Source organism: Drosophila hydei, unplaced genomic scaffold (assembly GCF_003285905.1).
Source record: "Drosophila hydei strain 15085-1641.00,03,60 unplaced genomic scaffold, DhydRS2 tig00008114-arrow-pilon, whole genome shotgun sequence".
In the NCBI taxonomy this organism is placed as follows: Eukaryota; Metazoa; Arthropoda; class Insecta; order Diptera; family Drosophilidae; genus Drosophila; species Drosophila hydei.
In genome coordinates, this window is record NW_022045827.1 from 9,136,260 (window position 1) to 9,163,741 (window position 27,482).

The window sequence follows — 27,482 nt, forward strand, 5'->3', positions numbered from 1 at the left end:
TGCCTTAGCTAATAAATTCTGCTAGAAAAATCATAAAATTTACAAAATGTATTTTTTGTTACTTGCAATTATATCGAGATTAACGTTAATATTTCCTTCTCTTCTGCTTGCTATTATTATTTAGATATTTTTTACATTATTTATGCATGCATTTAACTTACGCGACTAAGAGGAATTGACTAACAAATTGTACGAAACGATTGAAACAAGGTTCTGGTCGCCGCTCAGAGCCGCACTCCCCACTGCCAAATTGGCGAACAGTAAATGGTTAGGTTTCGAATGGATATGTCTGTCTGTGTGTGTTTCTCTTTAGCTAGTTACTATAATTAGGCCCGTTGGCAAATTGGCGCTGGGCAGCGGACTCTGCGAGCCGGCGACGACTATTAAATTCACGCAGTCTAACTAAAAGAAAATATAATTACACATATACAAAAGGTATATATATATATAGATATATAGCTAATTAGCTAGTGGCTCACAAATAAAAAAAATATAATATATATAAATAATGTACATTGGATTGGGTTGAGAATGACCCCCGAATAACAACTTTATGAACAGCTAATTGTGTTTTGTTTGAGTGTAGAAAAAATGTTGCACGAAATGTGTTTGCACATGAAATTCCAAGAAGCGCTTGGACAATAGAGCTCTGTTGTAGACACAGCCAAGCAGAGGTATCATTGTGTAGGCCACTTAGAGTATGATCTCCGTGGAGCGGCGCTGCAGCGGATCACAGCTGTAGGCCTCACCAGCCACCGGCGAGAACTTGCCACCGCGTTTCGCCTGCAATGCTGGCAATGTGGTCGTGTTGGTAATGCCGTTGCGTGTGGTCACCGCCACAGTTTGCTTGGTGGTCACTGCACTGATGACGCTTGGCGCTGGCGTTAATGTGGCCGTGGAGCTGTCATTGCTGCCCGAAGCAGCGACGGCGACGGCAACGGCTGGACGTGGCAGCTGTGGCGATGTGAGCGGTGTGCGCCGCTTCACTGGCGTCTCCTGCAGCACGGCGGACTTGCGTATGGTCTGCTGCAGCAGCGCATTGACATCGATGGCTGGCCAGGCGACCAGCGAAACGCTTCGTCATAAGTTCGTGTCCAGCGGCGACGAGCTGCGCTTGAGTCTTATATGCTTGCTCCAATGTTTGCTGCTGTTGTTCCTGCTGCTGGCGCTGCCACTGCCGCTGCTGCTGCAGTGCGGCGTCTCCACTTTGCCGACTGCGGCTGCTGGCTGTGCCCCGCCCACGGCTGAGGATAGCGAAAAGTATTCGGCTGATTGACTGAGCGACGAGGCATCCGCATCGGTAATGGCATCCGCATCATTGTCGGCCAGATCACTGCGCATCGTGTGCTCCTGTGTGCTGAGCGGCGTCAGGGTGCTGCTGTGGCCATCCTCCTGGGTGGGCGTGCTCAGGATCGTGTGATCGGCGGCTGTGCAAAAGGATTCGCGCTGTCCCGTCGTCTCGTCGTCGTCGTCCTCATCCTCATCGCCGGCATAGTGCTCCTCGTCGCCGTCGCTGCACTGGCCGCAGCAGCAGCTGTTCGTGTGGCACGAGCAAAAGCTCTTCAGGCTGTTGCGACGGCTGTTCGGCTGCTGTTCGGCCATGCAGCGATGACAATCGACGGCGACCGTCAGCTCGCGTGCCTCGTGATCATCGTCCAGGCTGCTGCACGAGCTGGTGCGCGCCTGCTCGCAGCTGCAGCTCGAGCAGCGGGAACAGCTGCTGCAATAATCCTGCATGGCATCGGGCACAAACCGCTTGCGCTTGATCCTGACGCACTCGTTCCGCGGCGGTGCAGCTCCGGCAAAGGCGTGTGCTGTGCTGCTCGAGCTGCTGCTTGGCTGTATGGCCGTTGACGGCGTCAGATGCTCCTCATCCTCGGGCTGCACGCCCATGTGCACATCATCATCATCATCATCATCATCATCGTCGTCGTCGTCGTCGTCGTCATCGCGCGACAGCTCATCTGTCTCAATGGTGGTATTGGAGTTAAGTGAGCCGCGTCGCCGCTGGCGATGCTTCTCGGAGAGCGGCAGCAGATTCATGGGCGCGCCACCACCTTCGCTGGCCACCTTGTACGGAAAATTGGAAGTAGCCGTGCTGCTGTTGTTCTCCGTGACGGTGGCCGCATCAATCTCAATGGCAATCGCCGCCGAGTGCAGCTGCGGCCGATGCGCATCCTCGCTCGAGTCCGGGGAAGACTTGTTGTGGTTGTGGTGCTGGCTCTTGCTGGCTGGAAGCGGACTGTGCGCGGAATGCAACTTGGACTGCTTCGAGTGCTGTGACTGCAGCTCCTGCTGGTGCGGCCGTTGCGGTCGCTGGCGGCGCTTCCCAGTGCCATAATGATGATGATGGCAGTGGTGATGGCAATGATGATGGTGCGTGGTGGTCACATGGCAATGACAGGCAGCTGCTGCACAGCAGCAGCGCTCCGCCGACGTCTGTGTGGCATTGTGTCGCTTGCGCCGCTGACAGCAACTGCCTCGGCCATGAATGTGCTCGTGGCCGCCAAAGAGGCGCGTCTTTGCCGGCCCATTGCTCAGCCGTGCATTGGGCGTATGCACGATGACCACTTCGAGGGCATCGAGGGCAACGGCCACGGCGTTCGCTGTGGTTGCGTTGCTGCCGTTGTCGTGCTTGCTCTGGCTCTTGCCGCTGCCGCCGGGCCGTGGCAGCAGCTTGTTGTTATTGTGGTACTGAAAGGCGCGATTGTCGTGGCACTGGCCAAAGTCCAGAGCCTTGAAGTGTTCGTCGTCTGCGCGTGCTGTCAGCAGATGATCGTCGCCGCTGCTGCTGAGTGTGATGGGCAGCGACAGTTGCCGCTCCTCGGAATGCGATACGCACAGATCGTGTTGTTGTCCTTGATGAAGCTGTTGTTCCTGTTGCTGTTGCTGCTGTTGCTGTTGTAGTTGTTCTTCGGGGGCAAACTGCTAATCGCCGCGCCTCAAGTCGCGCGGCTTCGTATTGTTTCGATAGATCCACACCTGCAGCAAGATGGCAATGTCCAGGCTGACCTGCATATCAACAAGAGTTCAGAATTAATCTAAGGCCAGGTGTGTGGCATGTTAAGGAACATAGTTTCATTTAACTATTATCTAAGCAAACAAACGAGAAGAAGCCTGCACTGAACGTGGTTGAACTGAAGCGCAGGACGACTTCACCCGACTCGAGTTCTTGGACTGCATTTAGTTACTGTATGGCTGTGCTTGTCTCTAAGCCAGATTAGAGTTGAAGCTATTTCCAGAGCCTCATAGTGAGTGCTTGAGTTGAGTTGATACAAATTTGTCTGCCTTATCTTTTCTCTTTTTCTAGTTCAGTCATAACGAAACCTATGCTGAGTTCATAGTCTAAGTTTTTCTTTAATTCTTAGCGACATGAAAATGGCATGAGATTGGGGTACGAAATAATAAGATTCTACTGCTTAGGAATAGTTATTATATATGAAATAGGAATATATATATTTTATATTATTTTATTAATATTCAGACGTCTATAGCAGATTCATTATTATGGCAGATTCACAGATGTGACATGAACTCGACTAAATCGACTTAACCTTGTCATTCTGATTAGGAATTTATATGCTATATAGCCTCTGTCTGTTACATAAATTTAAACAAAAAACAAAAAATAATAAACAAACATATTTTGAAGAATATTGTCTATGGATCTATATGACTTGGCTCAGAAGATTCTGATGTTTTCTTATAGCAAACATCAGTCTTGATAGACTTTATCTCGTAATAGACTTTGCTTTAGTACATAAAAATAGAGTGAGATGCTAGAGATACATATCGTGATTATAGAGTCTAAATGAGATAGATACATGATGTATCTTTATAGACTTTGTCAGCATGAAATAGATACATAATGTGTCATGATAATGTATCATCATATATCTACACATAATGTATCTTTATAGTCATACAAAGATACCATGATGTATCTTTATAGTCAAGTATCTATACATGATGTATCTCTATAATCATGTAAATATATGTGATGTATCTTTATAGTCACGTATTTCTACTTGATCATATATATATATATATATATATATATATGATGTATGTCTATAGTCATGTGTCTATATATAATGTATCTTTGTAGTCATGTATCTATACATGATGTATCTCTATTATCATGTATCTATATATGATGTATATCTATATTCATGTATCTATATGTGATGTAGCTTTATAGTTATGTATTTCTACTTTATCATCTATCTATATCTATATATGAAGTATCTCTATAGTGATTTATATATACATGATGTAACCCCCTATAGTCATGTAGCTATATACGATGTATCTTTACAGTCATGTATCTAGAAAGATTTACCTCATTCTGCTTCTATGCAAACTAAACCAAACTCTATCAGACCATACGTGGAATGATAATTGCTACGCGTTTGAAATGTATTTGGTTAAATATTTTATTTAAAATGCTATCAATATTTATTGCAGGACCTAATAGCTGATAGCTAATTCAACAAACTGAAACTTGTACTAGAACTATATTCTGTATAACAGTTTTTATTAAAAGATTCTCTTTTCATCAATTTAATTTCCTTGCGCTCCGCTTCAACAACTTTTTGTAATCTTTTTCGATTTGCATAAATGCATTCATTATCTACAGATCTTTTATTTGTTTTCTTTCACACTCAAGGCAAACCATAAATTCGTCAAATTTTAACTCTTAATGGCGTTAAAATTTGACGAATTTATGGTTGCTCGCTGAATGCTTTCTACAAGTGCCTCAAGTATTCCAAGCATCAAAGAGCAATCGAACGTGACGTGGGCACGTAGCAGACTTTGCTCCATTCGGAGAGCTTTTGAAATGCAATAAAATATTTGTTAACTAAACATTTGCCTAGCGCTGAAGCGAGCATTACACAATTATATTTCTGTTGCTCAATACTCTACGCACCTGCAGCGTGCCACAAATCCAGAACTGCGATGGCGCGTTCCTTGCGATAAAGTAACCAGTCTTGAACATATCACCGAGCGTCCACATAATCACCATGTGAATGCTCATACCGTAGGTTGACTTATTCTTAAAGTTGCGCAGAAATTGCGGCGCACCTGAAAAGCAATAAATCACAATTCATTTGAATAGAGAGAGAGAAGGAGAGAGAACACTTTACCCAACATGGCCTCTGTGAAGACGGCCACAAAGCCCATGGACTCCATGAACCAATGAACGGAGAGCATTAGATATGTGATCGCAGCGCCAACGGCCCAGACGACGAGCATCATGTCCAAATACGATTGAAAATCTGTCCAGTTCCAAAAGTATTTGAAGTCCAGATCTGCAATTGATGTGCACATTTTAATCAGGCTAAGTTGGACACTAAATTGAAGCTATTATACAAAGCTAAACCAAGTTTGTGACCACCCTTTAAGGTACAGATCAAATGTTCTACTGTTATACAGCATAAAATCAGCAGCACATGTTAAGCTGTTATACAAAATCGCACTCAGAAGTTTGGCAATTGTAAGCCACTTTACACTTTGAATAGACATAAACCCGCACTGAACTGCACAACTGTTATACTAATAACTGTTATACTAATAACAAACTGTTATACACAAACGTACTTCGAAATATGGCAATAGAAAATCCATTATGAGGCATAAAGTTATAAATAAATACTGTTATACAGTATGTATGCTGTTATATAACAAGCGCTTGAAAACTGTTATACAGCACTACACAAATGTCATTTGGAACGTTAGCCGTTAACTATAAGATTTGTTAATAGTTAAGGCATATTACTAGTTTACAAGTGTTAAAAATTTCATTATAAAACGAAGTGTTATACATACAGCTGTTATATAGCAGCCAAGCGTCACAGCTAGTTCAACTAATTTTCACGAGTGGTTTCTGGACAACGAAACCTAACATAAAACAGCTTCATTTGAAGCCAGACCATATTTATTCACAATAGATCTTTGTGACTTAATAATTGGCAGAACGTTAAATTCAACTTTTATAGCATGAAAAGATTGTGCAATTGCTGCTGTCTGAAAATCAATCTCTATTATTGCTGCCTCCTTTTGGGCGCTGTCCACATGCACACAAAGATAACAAAGAAGCCCCTGGCGTGCCTCTATAATTAGCTCAATGTTGTGCCTACGTCTGGCAGTGCCTGCCAGTTCATTGATCAATTTATGGCCCTACGTTTCCGCCTCCTAACCCAGTTTTATTGTGTTTCGCCGGAGCGCGCGGGCTGATTGATAAGCCGTATATCCTTAAATACTGCAAATGGCGCGTAAAGATAACGAGAGCTGAGCAGGAGCCGTAAAAGTCGTAAACAGAAATTGAAGCTCAAACTGGGAGTGTTATACTGGGACTCTATCACCTTTGACAAGCTGGCTAAACGGAAATTGACGTCAACTGTCAGCGAGAGAAAGTTTTCAATGAAAACTGCACCTAGAAATTTGATGTGCCTCTCTTACCATTCAGATAATGCCTGGAACGTGCACGCTTCAGCACGCCCACATCCGTGGATACGGAGACGCCGGTGTCCGTGTCCGTCAGCACTTTTGGCAAGTGCAGCTCGTCGCCTAAAAGGGAAAACGCTGTTATATTACTTCATCGAACTGTGTAGGCGCACAAGACGGCGTCTTACCACGCAGCGTGTGCTCGCCCCGCGTATTGGCATTCATGCGCTTCACCTTCACGCAAAGGTGTATCATTAGGAACATGGTCACATTCATGACGACACTCTGCACCAGCAATGGAAGCTCATAGCGACTGGAGAACCTGCAAGGGATCAATATCATATCAGTTAGCAATTGTATGGAAAAAGGCAGCAAATGGCCTTATAATTGGCATTGATTAGGCACTCGAAGGGCAACTTATGGGAGCAGTGTTGGAAAATTGTTTTTCCATACAAATTAAGAACTAGGCGAATAGCATAAATTGATTTGTGATTTGAGTAATAACTACAAATTTGTCATAAAGCCAAAATAAGTGTTGCTCAGTGTTGGAAAATCACTTAAGAGCAACAGTACTAATAAAACTTGGGCTAAAGTTCTTCAATCAGTGTTGTATAGCATTCTTCTAGTTGTTGAGCACAGTGTGGGCGAATAGAGGTATATATAAACAGCTCTTAAGAATGTAGCCAGTGTTGGTAAGTAATCAAAAATCAAACGTGTTACTAAAGGTAATAAATTTGTTAAGTGTTAAAGAATGTTCTTCTTTATGCAGCTCAAGAGCTTTGCTCAAACCAATATCAAGGAACGTAATATATAAATAAATAATACATTAATTTGCGTAGTCTCAGCGCTTTTCTTAGCCAATGTTGGGTAATAAACGCAGCGTATGTGCTAATAAAATATTTAGGCGCCAGCCAATTACCTAATTTGTAATTTTTTTTCCTTTTCGTAAAAGTTTTAAATTATTTTGTAGCATTTTACAGCACTGAAGCCTACAATTGTGAACAATAACTGCTCCATTTCGTTTAACGATGAGCCATCTGTGCTTGTGCTAAAGAAGCCCAATAAAAGTTCAAGGAGTTGGCCAAATTGCTTTAAGCAGATGGCGAAACTCAATGCTTAGAGGGGAGTTTAGTAAATTCTGAAGAAATTATTGAAGATTTGTATTTCGAATACGAGAAATATTATAATATTATCATCATTATTATTAATCCACTCAGAATTCAAGGTATTTCTTCGTCGAGACCTCTCGTGTCTAGACAAATTTCAAGGTATCTTCTAGTCGAGCACTCCCGACTCTTCACAGAGTTCAAGGTATTTCCTAGTCGAGACCAGTCGACTCTAGCCACATTTCAAGGTATCTTCTAGTCAAGGTATCTTCTCCCGACTCTTCACAGAGTTCAAGGTATTTCCTAGTCGAGACCTCTAGACTCTACTCCAAGCTCAAGGTATCTCCTAGTCAAGCAATCCCGACCCTAGGCAAAGGTATCTACTAGTCGCGCACTCCCTTAGAGCATGCTTACTTATTATAAATACAAACTCAAACATAAAAGCAAACCTCTAGGGCTTACGCAATTCAGCTATATTCCCAGCTGAGTAGAAGAAATATGGCAAGGCAAAAATAAGTTAAGTAAATATTAATTTAATGTATTTGTGCTGCATTCATTTGTCCAAGGAATACGCCTCAGACTTTTCGAACATTTTATTTATTACATTTGCCATTTGCATTAGGCTCAAGCATACTGAAACATATTTGGATTAAAGCAATTTTGCTTTTAAGTGATTTATAATGGAACCGAGTCGACTGTGGTCTGCATTTATTGGGGCACTGATATGATTAATGATTTCTATGACGGCCTAATACAAATGGACAGTCATTCGGGAAATCATGATTGATGCAGCAATGCCTGGACTGCAGAATCGATGACATACTTTAAGACAATAATATATATAGATATTTTGTTTAACTAAGCACCAATGCGGAGATCGTGCCCAGTGTCAAGCGAAACTGTCATAAATCTGACAGACGGCAAGTGTCTGCCACGTTGTGGCAAGGACTCACGACTACAACAAGAGCGAAATAAGCCAGCAGCACAATGAAACTGGAACGTGTTGAACATTTGGCAAAGCACCAAAAACTAAGCCGAAGGCAACTAAACTGAATACTAAATACCCTAAGTCATACGACTTGGCAGTGCTGTTATATGAAAGGTGTGGAGAGAGAACATAATAAGTTAGTCTGGTATGAACTTGCTTTTTACATATAGAGAAAAGCTTCTAAAATTTCTCTTGAAGATAAAGTATTCCTCGAATTCTAGTCTTAACTAAGTTATAGAAGTCAATTGCTTATAAAATTATTTAAGCATCAAGCCTGAGTTCATTTATGTCATATAGTATGACAGTTATGACAGTTATAACAGCTATGCATCATGCAACATTTACATCGAAGCGTTCTGTACACAATAATTAAGTAATAAAAATATTAAAAAAGAAAAATCTTTACGCTCTAAAGGTTTCATATAGAATTTCAATAGAGAATTTTTAGAGTTGTTATAATATTCAGTCACAGTGACTGTTATACGTATAACAAATTACTACTTAGTTTAAGCACTTTTACTGATTTTTGTGAAGACATTTGATCGACAAGACTATGGAAATAGCTCAAGAATACAAAGTAATATATATCCATATAGTTAATATTAGTTAACTTCTAGATGTTACACATTATATGTCAAAATGATAACACCTTATCTAATGCCCAAAATGCGCATGAATAGGCAACGCATTTGTTTGGGAGATTTGTTTGTGAATTGCTCGGAAGCTCTCCGAATAGTTGGCTTTTGGGTTGATTTGTGATAAGCCTCTGCGCTGTCACAGTATAGATATGACATATCTATGTATATATCCATCTATATGTAGATATTTCCGCGTCATCGGAAATGTCAGAGATGTGAACAGACAGGCAAATGAAGCGCGCCCAAAAGCAGGCAACGTTTTTCATTGCTGCGATAACAAGTTTGTCATTTAGTTGGTGCTTTGGTTTTCGGTTTGCTTTTTATGCGCTGTCAGGCCACTGTTGAGGGGTATATTAGGCTGGCAATTGCAAGAAGTGAAATAAAGATGAAAATGTGTAGCAAAAACTAGGAATATGCACTGAAGTTTTACTCAAGTTGTCTAATGTCTGCATTTAATTAATTAAGGAGAATTAACAGAGCATGGCACAGTCGCTTACACCCAAGAACAAATTTGTTTTGCATGTTTGCAGGACCAAATTGAATTACAAGTTTCATTTTGGCCGCCAAGCCCACACACATACGAGCAACGGGCAACTTTGTTGGCCATTAACTGACATGCCCAAATGGGCGACAGAGCAAATACTTATATATATATATCTATATATATGTGTATAACAGTTTGTGACTGTTATTGCTTATGAAGCGAAAATAGTTTTTTGACATTGGTTAATTCGGGCAAATATTTGTATAACAGTTCATTGGAGGCATTGTTTTCCAGTTCGTTATTGTTGTTATTTGATGTAAAGTACAAGGTTATAGCTTTTTTAAAGCAACTAGTTATAACAGTAGAACACTTTATGCTAAGTATACCCAAGTTAATATGGAGTCTTCAGACTCAGTGTTTGCTCTACCTAGACAAAAAAGCTTTAGCTATAGATTGTTATATGTTATAACAGCTGTTATACCCATAAATGCTTTTTTTCCGGTCAGTGTATAACAGCATAATAGCAATTCACAATCAGCATGAGGAACTATAAAGCAATAAGTTTAATTTATCTTTATAACAGACAATTTATTTGGCCTTATGCCATTCAATTTCCCCAATATAAATTATATAACAGTTGTACTCGTATGCTGAACAACTAAGTATATAATGTACTGACACAGAGCTCTACATTGCAGTTGCTAACTAAGTGGGAACACACTTTGTGGCAACACTTTTATTAGTCTTAATCAAAAATCCAACTCTTTTTTTGTTGCACGTAGCACGAGCCGTAAAAGCAACTGTAATTTGCAGCACTGTTGACATTTTCAATGTAACTTTGACTCTAGCTGCCCTAATGCCAGTCACACACAGCCCTGTTTACCCCAGTTTGTAACCTGAAGCAGCAGCAGAGGCAGCAGCAGCAGCAGCAGCAGCAGCTATAAAGTGCACTGGATTAAATTAAAAAAAATGTAGTGAAAAGTTAAAAGCAAACGAATATAAAATGTAGACAGGACAGGGCTAGGATATATATAGAAATTTAGAGATAAATGTGATAAATAGGAATTTTTATACATTATCTCGATTTCATAGAACTTTAGTGCTAGCCGAGCAGAAATCCATTTGCTATGCTTAGCTTTGAAATTTGCATGGTATAAAAATAAGTGTGGAAAGGCAGTTCATTTTGCACACTCGAGCGTGTAAAATATGTATGCAAAAGTCGTAAAAAATCGATAAAAAATGCAAAAGTCGACGAGGGGCGTCGAGGAGGGCGGGGCGCAGGCGTTTCTCACATTTGACTTGAGTGGAAGTGGAAGTGGAAGGGGAATGTTCGCGCTTGGCTCGAATATAATGTAAATAATTTCAATTATGCAGTCGCTATTTGCAGGAGTTCCGACTCCTGCCACACATACCACTAGCCACTTGCCACATGCCGCTGCTTGCTGCTTGCCACATGCATTCGCACCACAATTTGCGGGCGCATTTTCAATGGCAATTTGTGTAAATAGCCGTAACGATTTGACTGAATGCCCTCCGGCTGTTGGCGCTACGGATGCCCGGGGCAGGAGCCCAACGTTTATTCAAAAATAAATAGAAATTAGCTAGTTGGCGTGCTTTGGCTTGCAGATACCCTAGAAAGTTGCTAGATGCCCAGAGAAGGCAAACAGCATTCAGATAAGAGTAGTTTATAGATATGACTGGAGATACGATTTGTATAAATGGCTAAGCAACAGCCTCTAGTTGAGTCATATTTAGATAATAATGACATAAGCTATGCACTGTTATCTCGACAGAATTAGAGTCTCAGCCAAATTCTGCTAGCCATCGCAACAGCACTAGGGGAAGCCTTAGACGGCACCTTACTCAAAACCTGTGGGATCGAGCCTTGACTTACAAAATTAATCAAATATATAAGCTGTGATAGTTGCACTCTATAATCTAAGCTACCCCTAAACATTCTATGTTTCTTAGATTATATAGCCCTACAAAATATATATATTTGATTTATTTATGTTAAGATTAAGCTAACTGGTAAATATTTAATTTAAATAAAATTTAAAAAAAATATTAAATTTCGATAATTTTATAAGCAGCAAATATATCTTCTAGATGCATTTCTTAAGTTTACCGTGCACCAAGAGAGTCACAGACTTTTACAGCTCATGACCCTTGCTCCAGCACAGCCAAACAGCTTTACTCTATCATCTTTTTACAGGGTATACTATAAATAGTGCATATATGTCACTTAGTGCTGATGAAGTTTTTATTGATAAAATTTAAGTAATTTCATTTTATTTGCTTTGCCTGACTGCTGCTCAGTCATTTGTTGGGGCAAATGAAGTCACATTCTGTTTTTTGTTTGCTTATTTGTTAGGTTTGTGTACCATTGCGCTCTCTCTCTTACTCTCTCTCTCTCTCTTTTTCTATGTCTCTGCAGCACATCCTGTGTCAGTGTAGGATGTCCGTCTGTGTATGTATATAATTAAAACTGTGCCGGCTTTAATGCAGTGTTTGCTTAAGTGTGTGCGGCGTTTTGTTTGTTCATAAACATACACACACACACACGCACAACACTTAAATTTGCCTGGAAGTAGGCTACACTTGGCAGCCCGGGCAGCTGCTGCACAGGCACTCAAACCAATTGAGTACATGTCATCATCGCCCCGTGTGAAGAGACGCCCTAACGAACCGAATGCCTAGCGCCGACAAGACGCCATTTAAGCCCAAATATGAGCACAACTACGAGTACGTGAAATATGGAATATCTGAGTGGTCTGTGGTGCATTGAATGCGCCCATTTAGCTGCTATAATATGTGCTTCTATAGATATATATATATATATATATATATATATATATATATATATATATATATATATATATATATATATATATATATATATATATATGTATGTATGTATATATATGTATGTATGTATGTATATATATATATATATATCTGTTAGGTATATGTGACCGCCCAAGATTTGTGTAAATAAGGCGTTGCTGATGAGCTGGTGTCGAGAAAGCATCGTAATTATCCTTGAATGGTGCCGCTGAATGAAATCGAAAGGCTCGACAGGGTTATGATGAGAGCATTGAATGGGAAACTAGGTCGTTTGCTTGTTTTCTTTTACTTAAGCTATGTAAATGACCTTGCTGGGATTTGGGCAATAGTTAAAGCAATACAGCTCTGTTATACTAGCTGTTATACTAGCTGTTATACGAGTTGTGCAATAGACTTAAGTAAAGGCTATTTTTATCATTAAAAGTATTAGAAGACTGCCAACCAAATAGAGGATTTTCAACTAAACCTATTTTTAAGCTTATTTCTTCGAGTTGTATAAACTGTTATACGATTGAAGGCAATTAAAATATCACAAGTTTTCAATAAACACGTCAAATATAAAGTAACATTTGTTATACAATCAAAAAATCTGAGAAAAACAGTTATAACAGTTAGTAAACACTTGAGTTTCATATAAAGTTTTACGTCATGTTCAACAAATAGCAGCTGATATGTAAAGCCAACAGTTATAGAAGCTGTTATACAATAAGGTATAACCGTTAAATAACAATTTGTAGCTTATCTTTAAGCGCCAATCAATGCGGATTAGCTAGGCTGAAAAGGCACCATAAGTTTTTATTAAGCTGTTATACACAAACAAACACAAAAAGCTTTTATCGTCTTAGAATCTTCGATTCACATCGAAAAGCAAACTCATAAAGGAACTCAATTCGCATTACATTAATTTGCTTTCGATATGTGTGGAATAAAATTGAATATGCTTCCGCCATGTGACATGGAGCGAAGCCTTTGTTCCTGCTGCTGTGGCAACAGTGGGTGGCAAGGCCACTCCAATTTACGGCTCAGCAGGAGCCGGAGGTGGAGCAGGAACAACACCCGCCAGTGATAAGGGCAGAGTTTCGTGCAAACAAAGGCACAATAAACCAAGACCACAAAAGAGAAATGCGCTAAATAAGAGTCGAATGTCACAGAATTGTTGCCAGTTTGCTGGGATGCTGTGCTGTGGGTGTGGCAGAGAAAGAAAGAAAAATCACACAGCGCATCTGAGATTTGCATATGGGCGCATAAATTGTTGGCAAGTCGAAGTCAGATATGGGTGGAAGCATGCATATTTATAGAGCAAGGCGCCTCATGAATTGTTGTACGCACACGATATAATTAAAGAACAAAAGCGAAATAAATAAAGAGAAAATATCAACAATAAAATCTAGAAGAAAAACTAGATATGTTCCTGAATTGCTTAAGAACTGGAAAGAACCTTAAAACATAGAGACTGAATTGTGTGAAAGTTAATATAAGAAACTGTTATACTAGTGAAAGTAGTGAAACATATTTAAATGACTGTTTTATGACTGCTATATTTTTTATAGCAGTCAAAGTAGAATTGTTGCTTAAACCAGTTATACTAAAGACAGTAGGTAAAACTGTTGCTCAAACTAGTTGTTATGCAGTCGTGTCAAAATGTGAACACAATTGCTATTTTATATATGCGTGCTATGAAAACATTAAACAGTTTTGTTCCACAGATATATCTTGATCTATAAATCTAGGAAACTGGAAAACTAAATTTATTTATATATATATTTTTTAAAATATATTTTTTTAAAATATTTTTGTTTACTATAATAAATAGAAGATAATTCGTATATTTTTATATATATTTAAAATGTAGACAAAGAAAGTATTGCACAAACTGTTATACTCAAATACTTGAAAATCAATATTTATTTGTAAAATAAATGTAGTATAAAATATATATATTAGTATAAGATATTATTATATTATATATACAAATATATATATCTGCTTACTCTATACAGCAATTATATTTGGCTCTTTGTCTTTCTTTCTACTAATGAGTCAACTTTATGTCTTATGCTGCAAAAAGTGTTATACATTTGGCTGCTAAGCGACTTTACGCTTGCAAAAGTATCATATTATTTAGCAATCAGCAAATACACATGCAACTTTAACATATATAAATAATGATTAAAATTATATATATTTTTATGTTTGCCACACTTGGCACAATAATGAGATGTACTGTTCGACATGTGTTCTATTTATTCCAATTGGCATATTCGAATCTTAAAGCTAAGTAAACATTTGCGTCAATCGGTCGCGACGCGGAACATTTGCCTGAAGGGCAGGGGGCTGAGGGAAAGTAAAAAAATAAAAGCAAAAGAAAAAGAAGAAGCAGAAGAAAAATAGGCAATTCTAATGTGGTGTATCAGCATTTACTTGTACGCGGTGCTTTCATCAGACCGAAACTGTAAACATTGCAAAATATTTCAACGGGAAGACTGACAGTTATACAGGCGGACAGAGAGATTGGGGGATAGCGGCTATTGCTGTGCTCGTAACTGTACTTGCTGCTGATTAGGCCTATGCGCTCGGAGCAGTTTAGCTGGGCGTACCTGACTTAAATATATACTCTTTACAGTTTTTTCTGTGTGTCTCAAATTTACAAGCTTACTTCTATTCTTATGTTATTTTTCTTGTACACATCTTTATATATATATATATTTCTTATATATTTAAATAAAGACTATTTACATAATAAGCACAATGATCATTAACATAATGATCACTATGTTCACAATAACTATTATTATTTAAACAATTTTTTAAAATTATAAATAAATACATCTATTACAATTTTGCTTACTATTATTAACTATTTAAATATACTTAGCACACACACTGAAGAAGCAGCACAGCTCCGCACCAGACGACTGACCACCAGCAGGTCAAAAATGCAACTGAAGCGGCGCGCAGCAGGCTTGCCTTTATATAGCTGCAGACACTTCCACTCAAAGACGAGCTCAACTCTTGAGTCTTTCTCTGAGTTAGTCTTTGCGCGCGCCAAATATGAGAACTTTCTACCGTTAGAACTTGCTCTTTTTATGTAAAGATCAAAAAGACTATTGCTGAGCGTGAATAAACACCTCAACTGATCTGCTTTAGCTCTCTTGTTCTTCTTCTTCTGTGTCGATCATTCTCTGACTAACTCTAACTTCCATATTAGATATTCAATCACACATATAAACATCATAAGACCAAATCATCCCATAGTTATTTCTTATTAATTTATAGAATCCGCCACGCCTCTATCTTGCCTGTTGCAAACATTATGCCAAAAATTCACATGTTTCATGGGGGTTCAGGACATAAATGCCAGATAAACATTTTATATAGCACAGACATACCTGTTGTTTTAATTGTTAATTGTATGCCATATATTAAATTGCAAGTCTTTTAGCCTTATCTCTTTATCAGTAACTACTTTATTTATATAACAAGCTGCAAGTCTCCAGAGCTTGAAATATATATATATAAAAGCTATCTCATTATATATAGCTTATCTCAACCCAATTCCATTAGCGATTTGAAACATATTTGTCGTGTGCAAGGAAGAGTTAAATAAATTAGGCATTATGTTCTCTATATAGTACAGTTATGTTTTATAAAATATATATCTAGTTGGACTCAATATAGATTAATGGAGTTCTATTAATATTATACTATAAACATACATTCTATTCTATAGAGTGTCTGTCCATACCCCTTATCCCATCTCAGTTTCAAGTACTGCGCATCTCTGAGTCGGATACTCCCAACAAGCGCTCGTTTTACTGGACGTTAGTTCTCGTTGGTTTTGCCCTTGTTTCGATTTGTTTTATGAGTTTTGCGCGGTAGCCGACACTTTTGCCAATGCAAGCAAATTGAGTGTCGCACACACACACACAAATCCGCTGAGAGCTTAAAGTCGTTACAAAACGGGATTCAATCCGGCCAAAAACAGATTGCACGGGAAGACCCACCGAAGCGGCAGCACAGGTGCGCAGCGCAGCGCAGTAAGGCAAAAGCTAGGCATTAAAATTCAATTAGAAAAACATCTCCAGCAACAATGAACCAAATTGCAAGCTTTAGCCCTGAATCGAACCACTTGCCCACACCAGCGTTCAGTCAGAACAGGGATTGCACCCAGGCACGAAACATGACGTGTTTTAATTTTGGAGACGCGCGCGCCTTCAGAGGCGACTTTCGCTTGCCGCAGCTTTTTAATTACGCCAAAGTCTTTCGCACAATGAGAGATAACGGCGATAGCCCACAAGTTGAACCCTGGGTTAGGCCAAACTGACCGCACCCAGGCTATCAAGACAAGAAGCGTCGCCTTAAAAGCCACTCGACTGATTAATGGCACTACGCGTAGCTGTACTTTGGAAGTGCAGAGTAAACTTGAGGACGCGCTTCAGATAACGCTAAGCGGATCAGCTTAGGCCTGACAGCAATTTGAAAATGTTTCGTGTTATTAAGAAACGCCAAATTACAGATTAACCGAATAGTGTCTTATTATATAGAAAGACATTAAAAAATCAATGCTTTCGCAACTAAGAGTCAAGTGTCGACATCAGCAAGTTACCAACGAAAAGAAGTATTTATACACACATAAATATATTTATAAATAAAGAGAATCGCAAGCTTAAAAGTAGAAGCCAGCAACATTATTTGTGTTCAGCCAGCAACCGGTTTGAAATTTGATAAAATTTAATTTGCACGCAAAAGGCCACATCCTAAACAAAAACGAGGTAAAGAACGTTGTAGGCGAATGTATCCGACTTTCTAATACTTGCACCGCAAATATATATAAAGATGACTGTTTTTTACTTGTAAACAATCATCGAATAATAACTAGTTCGAAGACTATAGAATATATATTTTACATAGACTATTATTATATTATTATCTAAGCGCTGAACATAAATCTATATTTAAATATGCAAGTCTCTTGGCTTCTCTTAAGTCGTTTCACCTGGACAGTCTGTCACTTCAGCCAACTAATAAGCACTCTTAGGTTGTCAACGAGTATCGTCAACATCAACATTCATTGCCAAGCAGGCATTTGGCCACACGCTCGTCGCCTGCGCCGGTCCGCGCAAACATGGAACGGGCCAAAAAAAAAAATAAACAAAAAAAATATTAATTGCAATCCGCCAACACACGCCCAATGCCAAGAATAAAAGCCATCGCTCTCATGCCCCTACCATTACGGCAGGCTGTTTTTAGCCGTTTTGTTTACTTTTTAAGAAAGAAGTCAACATTTGAATACCCGAAGGCATATATAAAATAAATGAATGCTTAAAGTCAAATATGGGTCAGATATTAGGCAAATTATGTCAACGTTGTTTAATTTACCACGGACTGACGTACCGAGTCGTTCATGAGCCGTTTATAACTTAGATAAGATAGGCGGTCATTATTGAAGCAATTCAATAAATTTCTTCTTTTTTGTCGTAGAGATAAGCGAAGTGATTCCAATTGTCGAAATGACGCCGAAAAGCACATGTTTATTTTTAGTGGCAAACAGACATAAGGAAATAAGAGCTTGATCTTGATCTTAACCAAAATCTAATCTAGCTGTGAAGGGCAATGTCAATGTAGTTACATTTGTTAATCGACCAGAAGAAGGTTCACTTATAGCATATAAACGTTTTCTTTTAAGAAATATTTTTTGACATAAATTTGTTTTGCGATCATTTTTTTATAAGCAAGATAAAAATTGATTAAGCCATATCAAGTAGAGTTTGACTTGAGCATGAATAATAAAAGCAAGGAACTGTTTGAACAAAGGTTCTAAGTCTAAAGTTTTATAGATAGAAGCAAAAAAAATTAGTTTTGATTTCTTTACACTTATAAAATATAAAAATAAATAAAATGAAATCATTTGTTAAAATTAATGTGTTAATTGAGTTGTTAATTTAAATATAATGCTAAATAAAAACTTAAGTAATAAATTTGTCTTATCTTAACAATAAAATTCTTATTTATTTTTGCAGTTTGTATTTCCTTTTGAAAAGGTTTTTTACATTTTTAAATAATTATTTTTTTTTTTACGGAGAAATGCCTTGAACAAAATGCTTAAAATTTATTTAATTTTTTACAGGCAGATATAATATGAAGTTTATTTAATTTCAGTTGTTTACTAATTTCATCACGTAACTATTCCTATATGCATACTTCTATTCATAAATCATATTTTTGTAAAAAAAATTCTTCACATTTCATAGCTGCGTCGACTTCAATGGATGATTATGATATATAACTTTGAAAATTATTTTTATTTGTTGGTTTTTTTTTTATGTATGAGCACTAAGCATGCAATAGTTGTATATAAATTCTTGCAACCGATTTCTGTGCGGTCACAGCTGGTGGCGCCATAAGTTGCGCAATGCGAAACGTTAAAATTAGAAAGTCCAAATGAGCCTAGCGAACAGACTGATAAATATGGCAATCTATATGGCTATGGCTATGGCTATGGTACTTAACGTTTAGATAAACAGCATAAAAAATACTTTAATCAACACAAAGTTTATATATTTGAATAGATTTATAACAAGTATAAAAATCTATTCCTTAATCTATACACATAGAAGCATTTGTGCATTGTTCGATTTGAATGGAATTTGTTATCAAATTGTCTGGGTCTTATGATATCAACTTTATTTGTATTATACCCATTGAAATGCGAGATCTGATAAAATGTATATAACAGGCAGAAGGAGGCGGAAGGAAGCAGTCAACATTAAGTATATAAATATACTGGCTCAGCATCAACAGTCAAGTAGAGCTAGGCTTTTCCGTCTATCTGTTTGTGCCTAGTCCCTCAGATTGACCCGGGTTCAGGGTATCTTCTAGTCGAGCATACCCCTCTAGAGGTTTCTACCACCACAACACTTACAATAATTGATAATAATAAATTTGCAATTAGCCCAAGGGAAAAGTACACAACAAAGCTATGCTATCAATGCCTATGGCATTTGATACTGGGTATTTATACTATTTAGTTCGTATTATTTGAAATGTTTAGAAATGACGTTTCTGAGCTTTTCACTAATAATTTAATTGCCATGAATGTCTTTAGTTGGCTGCCTCAAACGGTATATTGTATTGAGTGCACCATTAGATATGGTATAGAGGGTGCGATAAGAAAGCGCTCGTCCGACTTAAGTAGAAATTTAATGCTTGTCGCTGTTGTTGCTTTGAATAAATATCATAAAAGTGAATTGGCGCGTATCAGTGTGCTCAGATTATATTGAGTACACTCGGAGAGGCCTTCCGAGAGGAAGCTTATCTGTTGAGGAAGAGCACCAAACTCAACATGTTCATTGTAGAGTGTGAGCAGTACACTTATATACATTTATATACAGTTATACATATACATATATTTATATATATATATATATATATATATATATATATATATATATATATTGATTTGCTAGAATGCTGACATAACACGTACTACAAAGATAACCTAAGTTTAAGAGGTCTAACTTAATCAGAAGAATTTTGAGTCTAGTTTCTTGTGAAAAATAAGTTTTGTATTTGAAGAGGTAAATTCTGGCATTGCAGTCGATCTGTAAAGATTTTATATATATTATATATTTTTGGTACAAATATAACTCTTAAGTAAATTTTAACTGTATTAGTGAGTGAACTGAGATTGTCAAATCCATTTATCTCAGAGATTAACACGACTTGCTTGGCTCTAGTCTGTTAGAAAAGACTTCAAATATATATTACAAATTATATTTAAGCAAAAATGTATATAAAATGAAATAAGTAGAAATGAACATAGGCACACTGCTGCCTTTTTATATTTATTTTATTTTTCTTGGGTTTCTTCGCCTGCTAAATTTGCTGCTTCCACAATCTTAACAAGGCTTCATTTTTTTGCTATCATTTTGAATGTTTATTTTTCGTTTATCTAGCTTTGCTTTTACTTCTTCCTTTTTGCCTTCTGTTTATTATTCTATTACTTTTATTTGCAAATTTATTCGATGCTGCCACACTTGGAGGGACACACGCATAAAACTTGATTGTCGCATTTGCCACAAGTCGCAGTTGCGTTCATTGAACCCCCGCCTGGACGCCATCCCCCTAACGCCCACTGTTCTCTGCGGAAATATAAAATGCTTGGCAAATTGTATGCCCCCCCTTTGACCTTTCGCAACTAAAGCGGCTTTTAACTTTGCACACTTGCCAACTGCCAACTGCCAACTGCTAACTGCCAGCGGCCAACTGCACTCAAAATTTAAGTGGGGCTCGTGTACTTAAATATTATATTTATATACAAACATTTGGGCATATATGTGATGTATGATGTAAAATACATATTAACATGTATATAACTAAAAATTAAGTACCTAGCTGTGAGTTTCTGTCTCATAGATACTCCGGAGTTGGCTAAGAATTTAAACATTTGTGTATATATTTCTAAAATTTCATTTATTTATAAAAAAAATAATTAGAAACTTAAACTCTTGAGTGAGTTCCAATACACCTTAGTCTTTCTCTTACCCATAGTAGCTCTAATAACAAATACAAATTTTCCACATACCCTGCTCCAAATTAATATTTACAGGGTATCATAATTACATGCAGCCAACGCTCACTTTAATAACATATTTGTTGGCTCATTACTTGAATCATTATTTTATTTTTTCAGATAAACTTATTTACGCAAATGCACGAGCGACAATTACACTTAGCCTCTAGTTAGGTGTAGTTAAGCGAGTATATAAATTATATAAATATATACTTTATATATATATATATATGCGTGTATATACACTATTATATAAATATTTCATTAAAACACATTTCACTAATTCTAATTAGAAAAGGGTGTTCTTAAATCGATTTAATACATTTTTATGACAGCCTCAAGTTGACTCATACGCGAAGTGTGAATTTTTTAGGCCGTTGATTAGGTTACTCGCTTGTCTGGGTTTCAATTTTTAGAAACTTGACGCCCCTTTATTAGCTGTAAACAAATACGCAAATATTAGAGTGTCAGCTATCAAAGCGAGCTTAAAACTTGAGTAAATCAACAATTAAGTGGCTTAGTTGAGTCAAAAATAATATGATATATATAATTATACAAGTCTTCGATATCGATAGATATGAATCAAGTTATCGATTGTACTTGTTTTTTGCATGCAAATAAATCGAAAGATGTAGGAAGATCTGTCAAAAATATTAGGCTATGAGAGCCATTATTTCTGATGATATGTTATACACTTTCAATCTTCTAGGGACTTCAAAAAGTAATTTTTTGGTAACTTCTTCGCTTTTTTTATGGCACAATAAAAATCAAAAACGAGCCTGAACTTGTGGCTATTAGTGAGTCACACGGGTATCAATATAATGCGACAACACAATACAAAATTAGTATTCCAATGGTATTCAACATATTTCTTAAGCAAACCTCGTATATATTCTCAACTGCATTCAAGATGTTTTACATATTACCTTCTAAAAGCTATTAAGTCTTACATTGTAAACACTTTTAATACAAAATTGTTGATTTCTCTATGTACCTAACTTCCTTCTCTACTTCTATTATAAAACACCAATCACTAATGAAGCCAAGTTACAATAAAATCAATTACAATTCTTTGTTGTAAAAGCTATAAGTTAATTAAAAACAATGACTAACAGCAAATGTAATAAATTCAAAAAAGTTATTTAATCTGAAGGGTATTTACGAACGTTTACTCTCAGTTTCGATTTAGCGTTGTGTTGTTTTTGTTTGGGTCGCTGAATATGATTAATAACAGTGGAATCGATGAGCTCACTCAGTCAAATCTATATATCAGTCGGATATGCTATATGTGGGCGTAAAAGTAATAAGAAATACATATTTACAATATATTATCAAACAATGTTTAATATGCAGAGTCTGGAATTGGCAATGCCCGGAAGATGAAATAAAAACACACATAATTAACATTTGTGAACGATTCAATTATGGCATAAAAAAGTAATTAAAATATATGTAATGCGACGTCTGGCAATTGGCTGTAAAAATTGCTGAAATGCAAAGCTACAACACTTTTTTACGAGTTCCCATTTAAGTGTTGACTTTCATGTTGCCTGTGTGTGTGTGTGTGTGTGTGTGTGTGCTCCACAAATTGCCCGCCCGTTCCGGCCGGGGCTAACCACTGCAGTTGGGGAACAGGGTAGGGGCATTCCCTGTGTCAATGCGGCAGCGATTAGACAGAATAATGATAATTAACTTGTCAGTGTGTTGTTCAATTGGCACAAGGCACAACAAACACACAATAGAAAGCAACAATGGCACACTCAATCTCAAGAGCTGCTAGAGCGCGCGATATGTGAAAAGGTAAAGCAAACAAAGCGATGCACCTATAAAGCCATCAAAAACTTCTGTTGCTCATTATATGATTATTTAATAAAAATATATTATTTCTCCTTTGTCTTACCTTATTCAAATACTATTAAATTAGTTCTATGAGCAAATATAACTACAAAGGATTGAAATCATATGATTGAAGCATTCTAGAATTTTTAAATAGTAGTATATTTAAAACGAAGGTGCAAATTATTTTAATTTAAAAACAATTCTTTGCAAATAAAGAAAATCTATTTTTAGCAAATTAAAAATGCATTATCAACAATCTCAGTTTCACATTTATAATGTTAGATATTTGTGCTGATAATATTTCCTACTTTTACCAGGCAGGAGATACTGACTGCATGATACTCTCTCACGCATAATAATTAGTCAAATTTTGTAGCTCTAGGAACATATATATATATATATAATTTTTGGTAAATGTACAGTAATTAAGTTATTATTTCCGTTTCGAGCTGTTAAGTTCTAGAAAATATAGTTATGTCGATTTGCCACGCGCCTTGTAGACGTCCATATATCATTTTTGATTAATTTTAACAAATACTCACATATTAAGCCAAAGGCTGAAAAACTGTGAAGCAAATTTATAATTTACCATTATTATCTAATTATCTAATCCAAGTTTCAAGACTCTAGACTAAAGACTAGAGTATCTAATCCAAGTTTAAAGACTCTAGCTTAAGGACTAGGGCATAAAAGAGTATCTAATCCAAGTTTCAAGCACGACAGGCATTGCTCACAGCCAATATACTCTACTCATTTCGTGAACGAGTACAAATATTTTGTGATAGCCACAATAATTGGAAAATGCATTTTGCTACAACGCGTTTAAGCATAATATCTAAATGTAATTATGAGCATTTGTTCGGAATGCTTATCATTAACATAAATATATTCTGAGTTATGGAACACCCGCAATTTAAACTAGGGCCAAATAACGGCTAAATATATATATATTTGTGTACATAAAAATTCCATAAACAGCTGATTCACTTGGTATTTGAGCAGACATCAAATAGTTGCTAGTCAAGCTTTTAGCTAAGCTATTTAATTATTGATTGTTGTTGCGCTGGCTGACAGCCTGGCAGACAAATTGACGACTGCCACCAGTTGCGTCCGCTACACTTTGCTTCGTTGTCTTCATTTTGATACACTACTGCCCAAAGGGCAAAGGGGTATATTAGTGCTGCATGGAATGATTTTTGAGTGTACTTCTAGCCGTTAGAGACTTATGGATGTTATGCAAAGTTTTGCAAATTGTTTCACGACTTTCAAGTGGCACTTAGCAGTGCCGAAAAATCGATAATAAATCGATATTTCTTGCAATGTTTTAGAACTAATGCAAATATTTATAACATATATTTTAGTTGAGCTACTCTAAACCAGTATCTGCCGACCCTTAATCATGTCAATCCGTCTAAGTTCCCATAACAAAATAAAGGCCAAGTCAGTGAAAGTATTCTCTAGTCAGTAACACTCGACAGCTAAATGCCGATTCGTTTTGTTGTTTGTTGCAACAATTTATTTATAAGTTATTCATAAGGGATTCGCCGGCTTTGTTGTTCACGCTCGGAAGTGGCATTTAAGTTTCATACTTGATATGTATAGCGAACCACAATGAGCAGCAGCGGCAGCAGCCGCAGCAATAGCAGGTGGAAGTGGTTGACCCTGACTGCAGTGACGAAAGTCTCAGACAGTGGCTGGCCTCCAGTTCCAGATCAGCTGTGGCTAACACATTTGAGCCAATAGGCAAAGCGAAATGACTCTTTTATTGTTTTTGGCACAAGCAATTCTACACAAAGTGCTCGCAGATCAAAGAGAATTATTTACGGTCTTGGCTAAACTGATTGATCTCACAAGGCTTTGAAAGAGTTATATTTAGATGTGTATTATGAGTACTTAGAATAGCTTAAATTTGTTTATAAATAGTAAAAAATATATACATAATGCTTGAAAATAAGTTAAGATAAGTTAATACCACAGAATTCATAGAACACTTAGACACCTTGTCAGATTGAGATAGGAAATGCCATGAATAAGATAGAACCGATACAAAAGTTAGAACAGGGAGAGGAACATTTTTACTTAAAAAAGTTTCTTTAGTTTGATAATAAAATAAAATAAATAATTAAAAATTCCTGAAAACTTTAAAATATTTATGGAGCTGAAGCCGAAAGGTCAATTATAAATTTCATTTAAAACTTGTAAACTTTTAGTCGAAAAACTTTTAACTTTTCACGTTTTTTGAATTGAATTATAAACAATTTAAACACACATTTGACTTTCACACTTGGCTTTCACTTTGTGCATCGCTGATTTGATAAACTAAAAGGCAGTTGCAACTGGTTTGGCTGGAAGGAACCCTGACATTGATCGCCATTTGCACAGTTATTCAAATTGAATTAAAATTTGTGGTTTGCATTTGATTCAGTTGCGCAAAACGATGAATCGTCATCAAAAAGACAATTAATGTATCATGCGTTATAAATGGGACGTGTGTGAACTGCTCGAGGGGTATATCAACTGGTTTTAAATATTTCCGCTGATTGTCTTGGTAGTTCCCGAAGCCGTCTCGACAATCTCTACAACAAATCTAGAGAGTTAACAGTCCAAATAGCTATAGTTATTGTTATTGCTTTATATTGAACACGTGGAGAGATCGCTATAATTTTTAAATAGAAATCTAGCTAACCTTCAAGTGCCCAATTAGTTGGCTGACCTGATCAAAGTTTTAGGAATTAGATAAGCCACGCAGAAATTAGCTAATAATGCTGATGCTTTTGGAATTCGTATCAGCTTCGCATTCCAATAAAGATATGATGGTCCATAACACACTTCAGCCCTTGGACAATGTAATAAACGGGCGCTACGTAGTCAGAAAGTGACTAAAAACCATGACATGGCTAGACATATGTATATGTACCATGAGATCATACGAGCCACTATAAACATTGCCTGAATTACCCGATAAGCCGCTGATAAGCGGCCGCCCAAGTTTCCAAGTACCAACGGCACTCCGATAATGCATGGGGACAGTTATTACTGGCACGCAAATCGGGTGGGGCGTGTCATTTCGTATATTTCAATGGAGCGAAGAGGGCGGCCTCTTCTAGAAATCTATTGTCTGTCTATCAGCACTTTGGTGCTACTGCTGAGTGTATGTCTAATGTCTGAGTTTTATGGTATATTATTTGAATTATTGTACAAAATTGCATTTGATTTATATTTATATTTTGACAAGATAAAGAAGTTATCTTTCAATCAATCTTCTTAGATTAATATATTCATAGGTCATCTCGCAACATTTAAAACATTAAAAGCTCGAGCTTTGTTCTTCATTTTAAAATACAATCAAACTCCAAAATGAAAGGCAAAATAAAGTAAACTAAATTTAAGTTTATTTCAGGCAATTCTTGATCACAATTTTAGTCAAATTTAAAGCTTCGTAATTTCAATATAATTCTTCTATTTACATTATTCAAATAATTTCAAAAATATATTTTCATATAGTTTCGAAAATTCCATCTATGTTTATACTTTGCGCCGTAATTATTGGAAATTTAGAAACTCTGTGGAAGTTTACAATATAAGTAAAAAAGTTTGCTTCAAGTTAAAAAAAATAAATTATGAATATTCAATAATTCACCCAATAAATTAGTATCCCATATATATCACTAAACCCAAATCATTCATATATAAATTTCACTAAATTTAAATTACAAATATATAAAAGTGTATATATCGTATTTAAGACTTACCAGAAAAGTATTCTTAATGAATTTGCTACCAGCAGGGCCAGACATACGTAGAGTGAGAAGCCATCGGCGTCCTGCGTCTTCTTGATTTCAATATATTGCGGTACATAGGGTATTACGCCGCCGATGACCATAGCTGAGGCGGCCGCCCAGCCGACGACGTGACCGACTGTCAGACCTAGTTCATCGCTGATGATCCAATCCATGTTGTATGTGTGCGTGTGTGAGTGTGTTATCGAATTATGTTATCGAACCTTATAATCTCTACTTAAATTGACGGATATGTTTGCTGTTGCTGGATTCTCGCTGTGTCCTTAGGCAAAAATGTTGACTAGTTGCAATGCCAGCGTGCTGGAAGTTGTTGTTTTTGTTGTTTCTTTTCTTGTTGTTGTCTTTTGCATTATCATGCGGTAGCAGCGACGTCAGCGTAGGCGTCTTTAATTTGCCAAGCAGAGCAAACCAAGTGACCGAACGAGCGAGCAAGCGAGAGAGAGAAAGAGAGAGATTAGCTTTATGTCAGCTGCTTAGATGCTGCGACGTCGGCGTCGTCGTCGTCGTCACCGTCGTTGTTGGCACTCAGGTAACAGTGAGTGAGTGAGTGAGTGAGTGAGTGAGTGAGTGTGTGTGAGTGTGTGTAAATGCGTTTGCAAATGCCCGAAGAGGAAGTCAACGGTTGTGGCTAGTTGTTGTTGTTGATTACCGTTGTTGTTGTACGCCCACTGTTGTTTTTGTTTGCAATTCGCTTTTGATTTTCACTTTTGTGTTTGTTTTCTTGCTACAGTGGCACACACGTACACACACACGCTCACATC

The 27,482-nt window shown here is 37.3% G+C and overlaps 1 protein-coding gene across 1 annotated transcript; it reads right to left on the reverse strand.

Moving 5' to 3' along the window:
- On the reverse strand, nucleotides 1-27,407 carry LOC111601053. Its single transcript, XM_030224421.1, is given in 7 exon segments — nucleotides 1-3,012; nucleotides 4,931-5,085; nucleotides 5,148-5,312; nucleotides 6,463-6,570; nucleotides 6,636-6,769; nucleotides 26,674-27,105; nucleotides 27,371-27,407. Coding segments are annotated over 6 exon segments (3,084 nt in total). The 5' UTR covers nucleotides 26,877-27,105; nucleotides 27,371-27,407; the 3' UTR covers nucleotides 1-693.
- Between the last annotated feature and the right edge of the window lie 75 nt (nucleotides 27,408-27,482).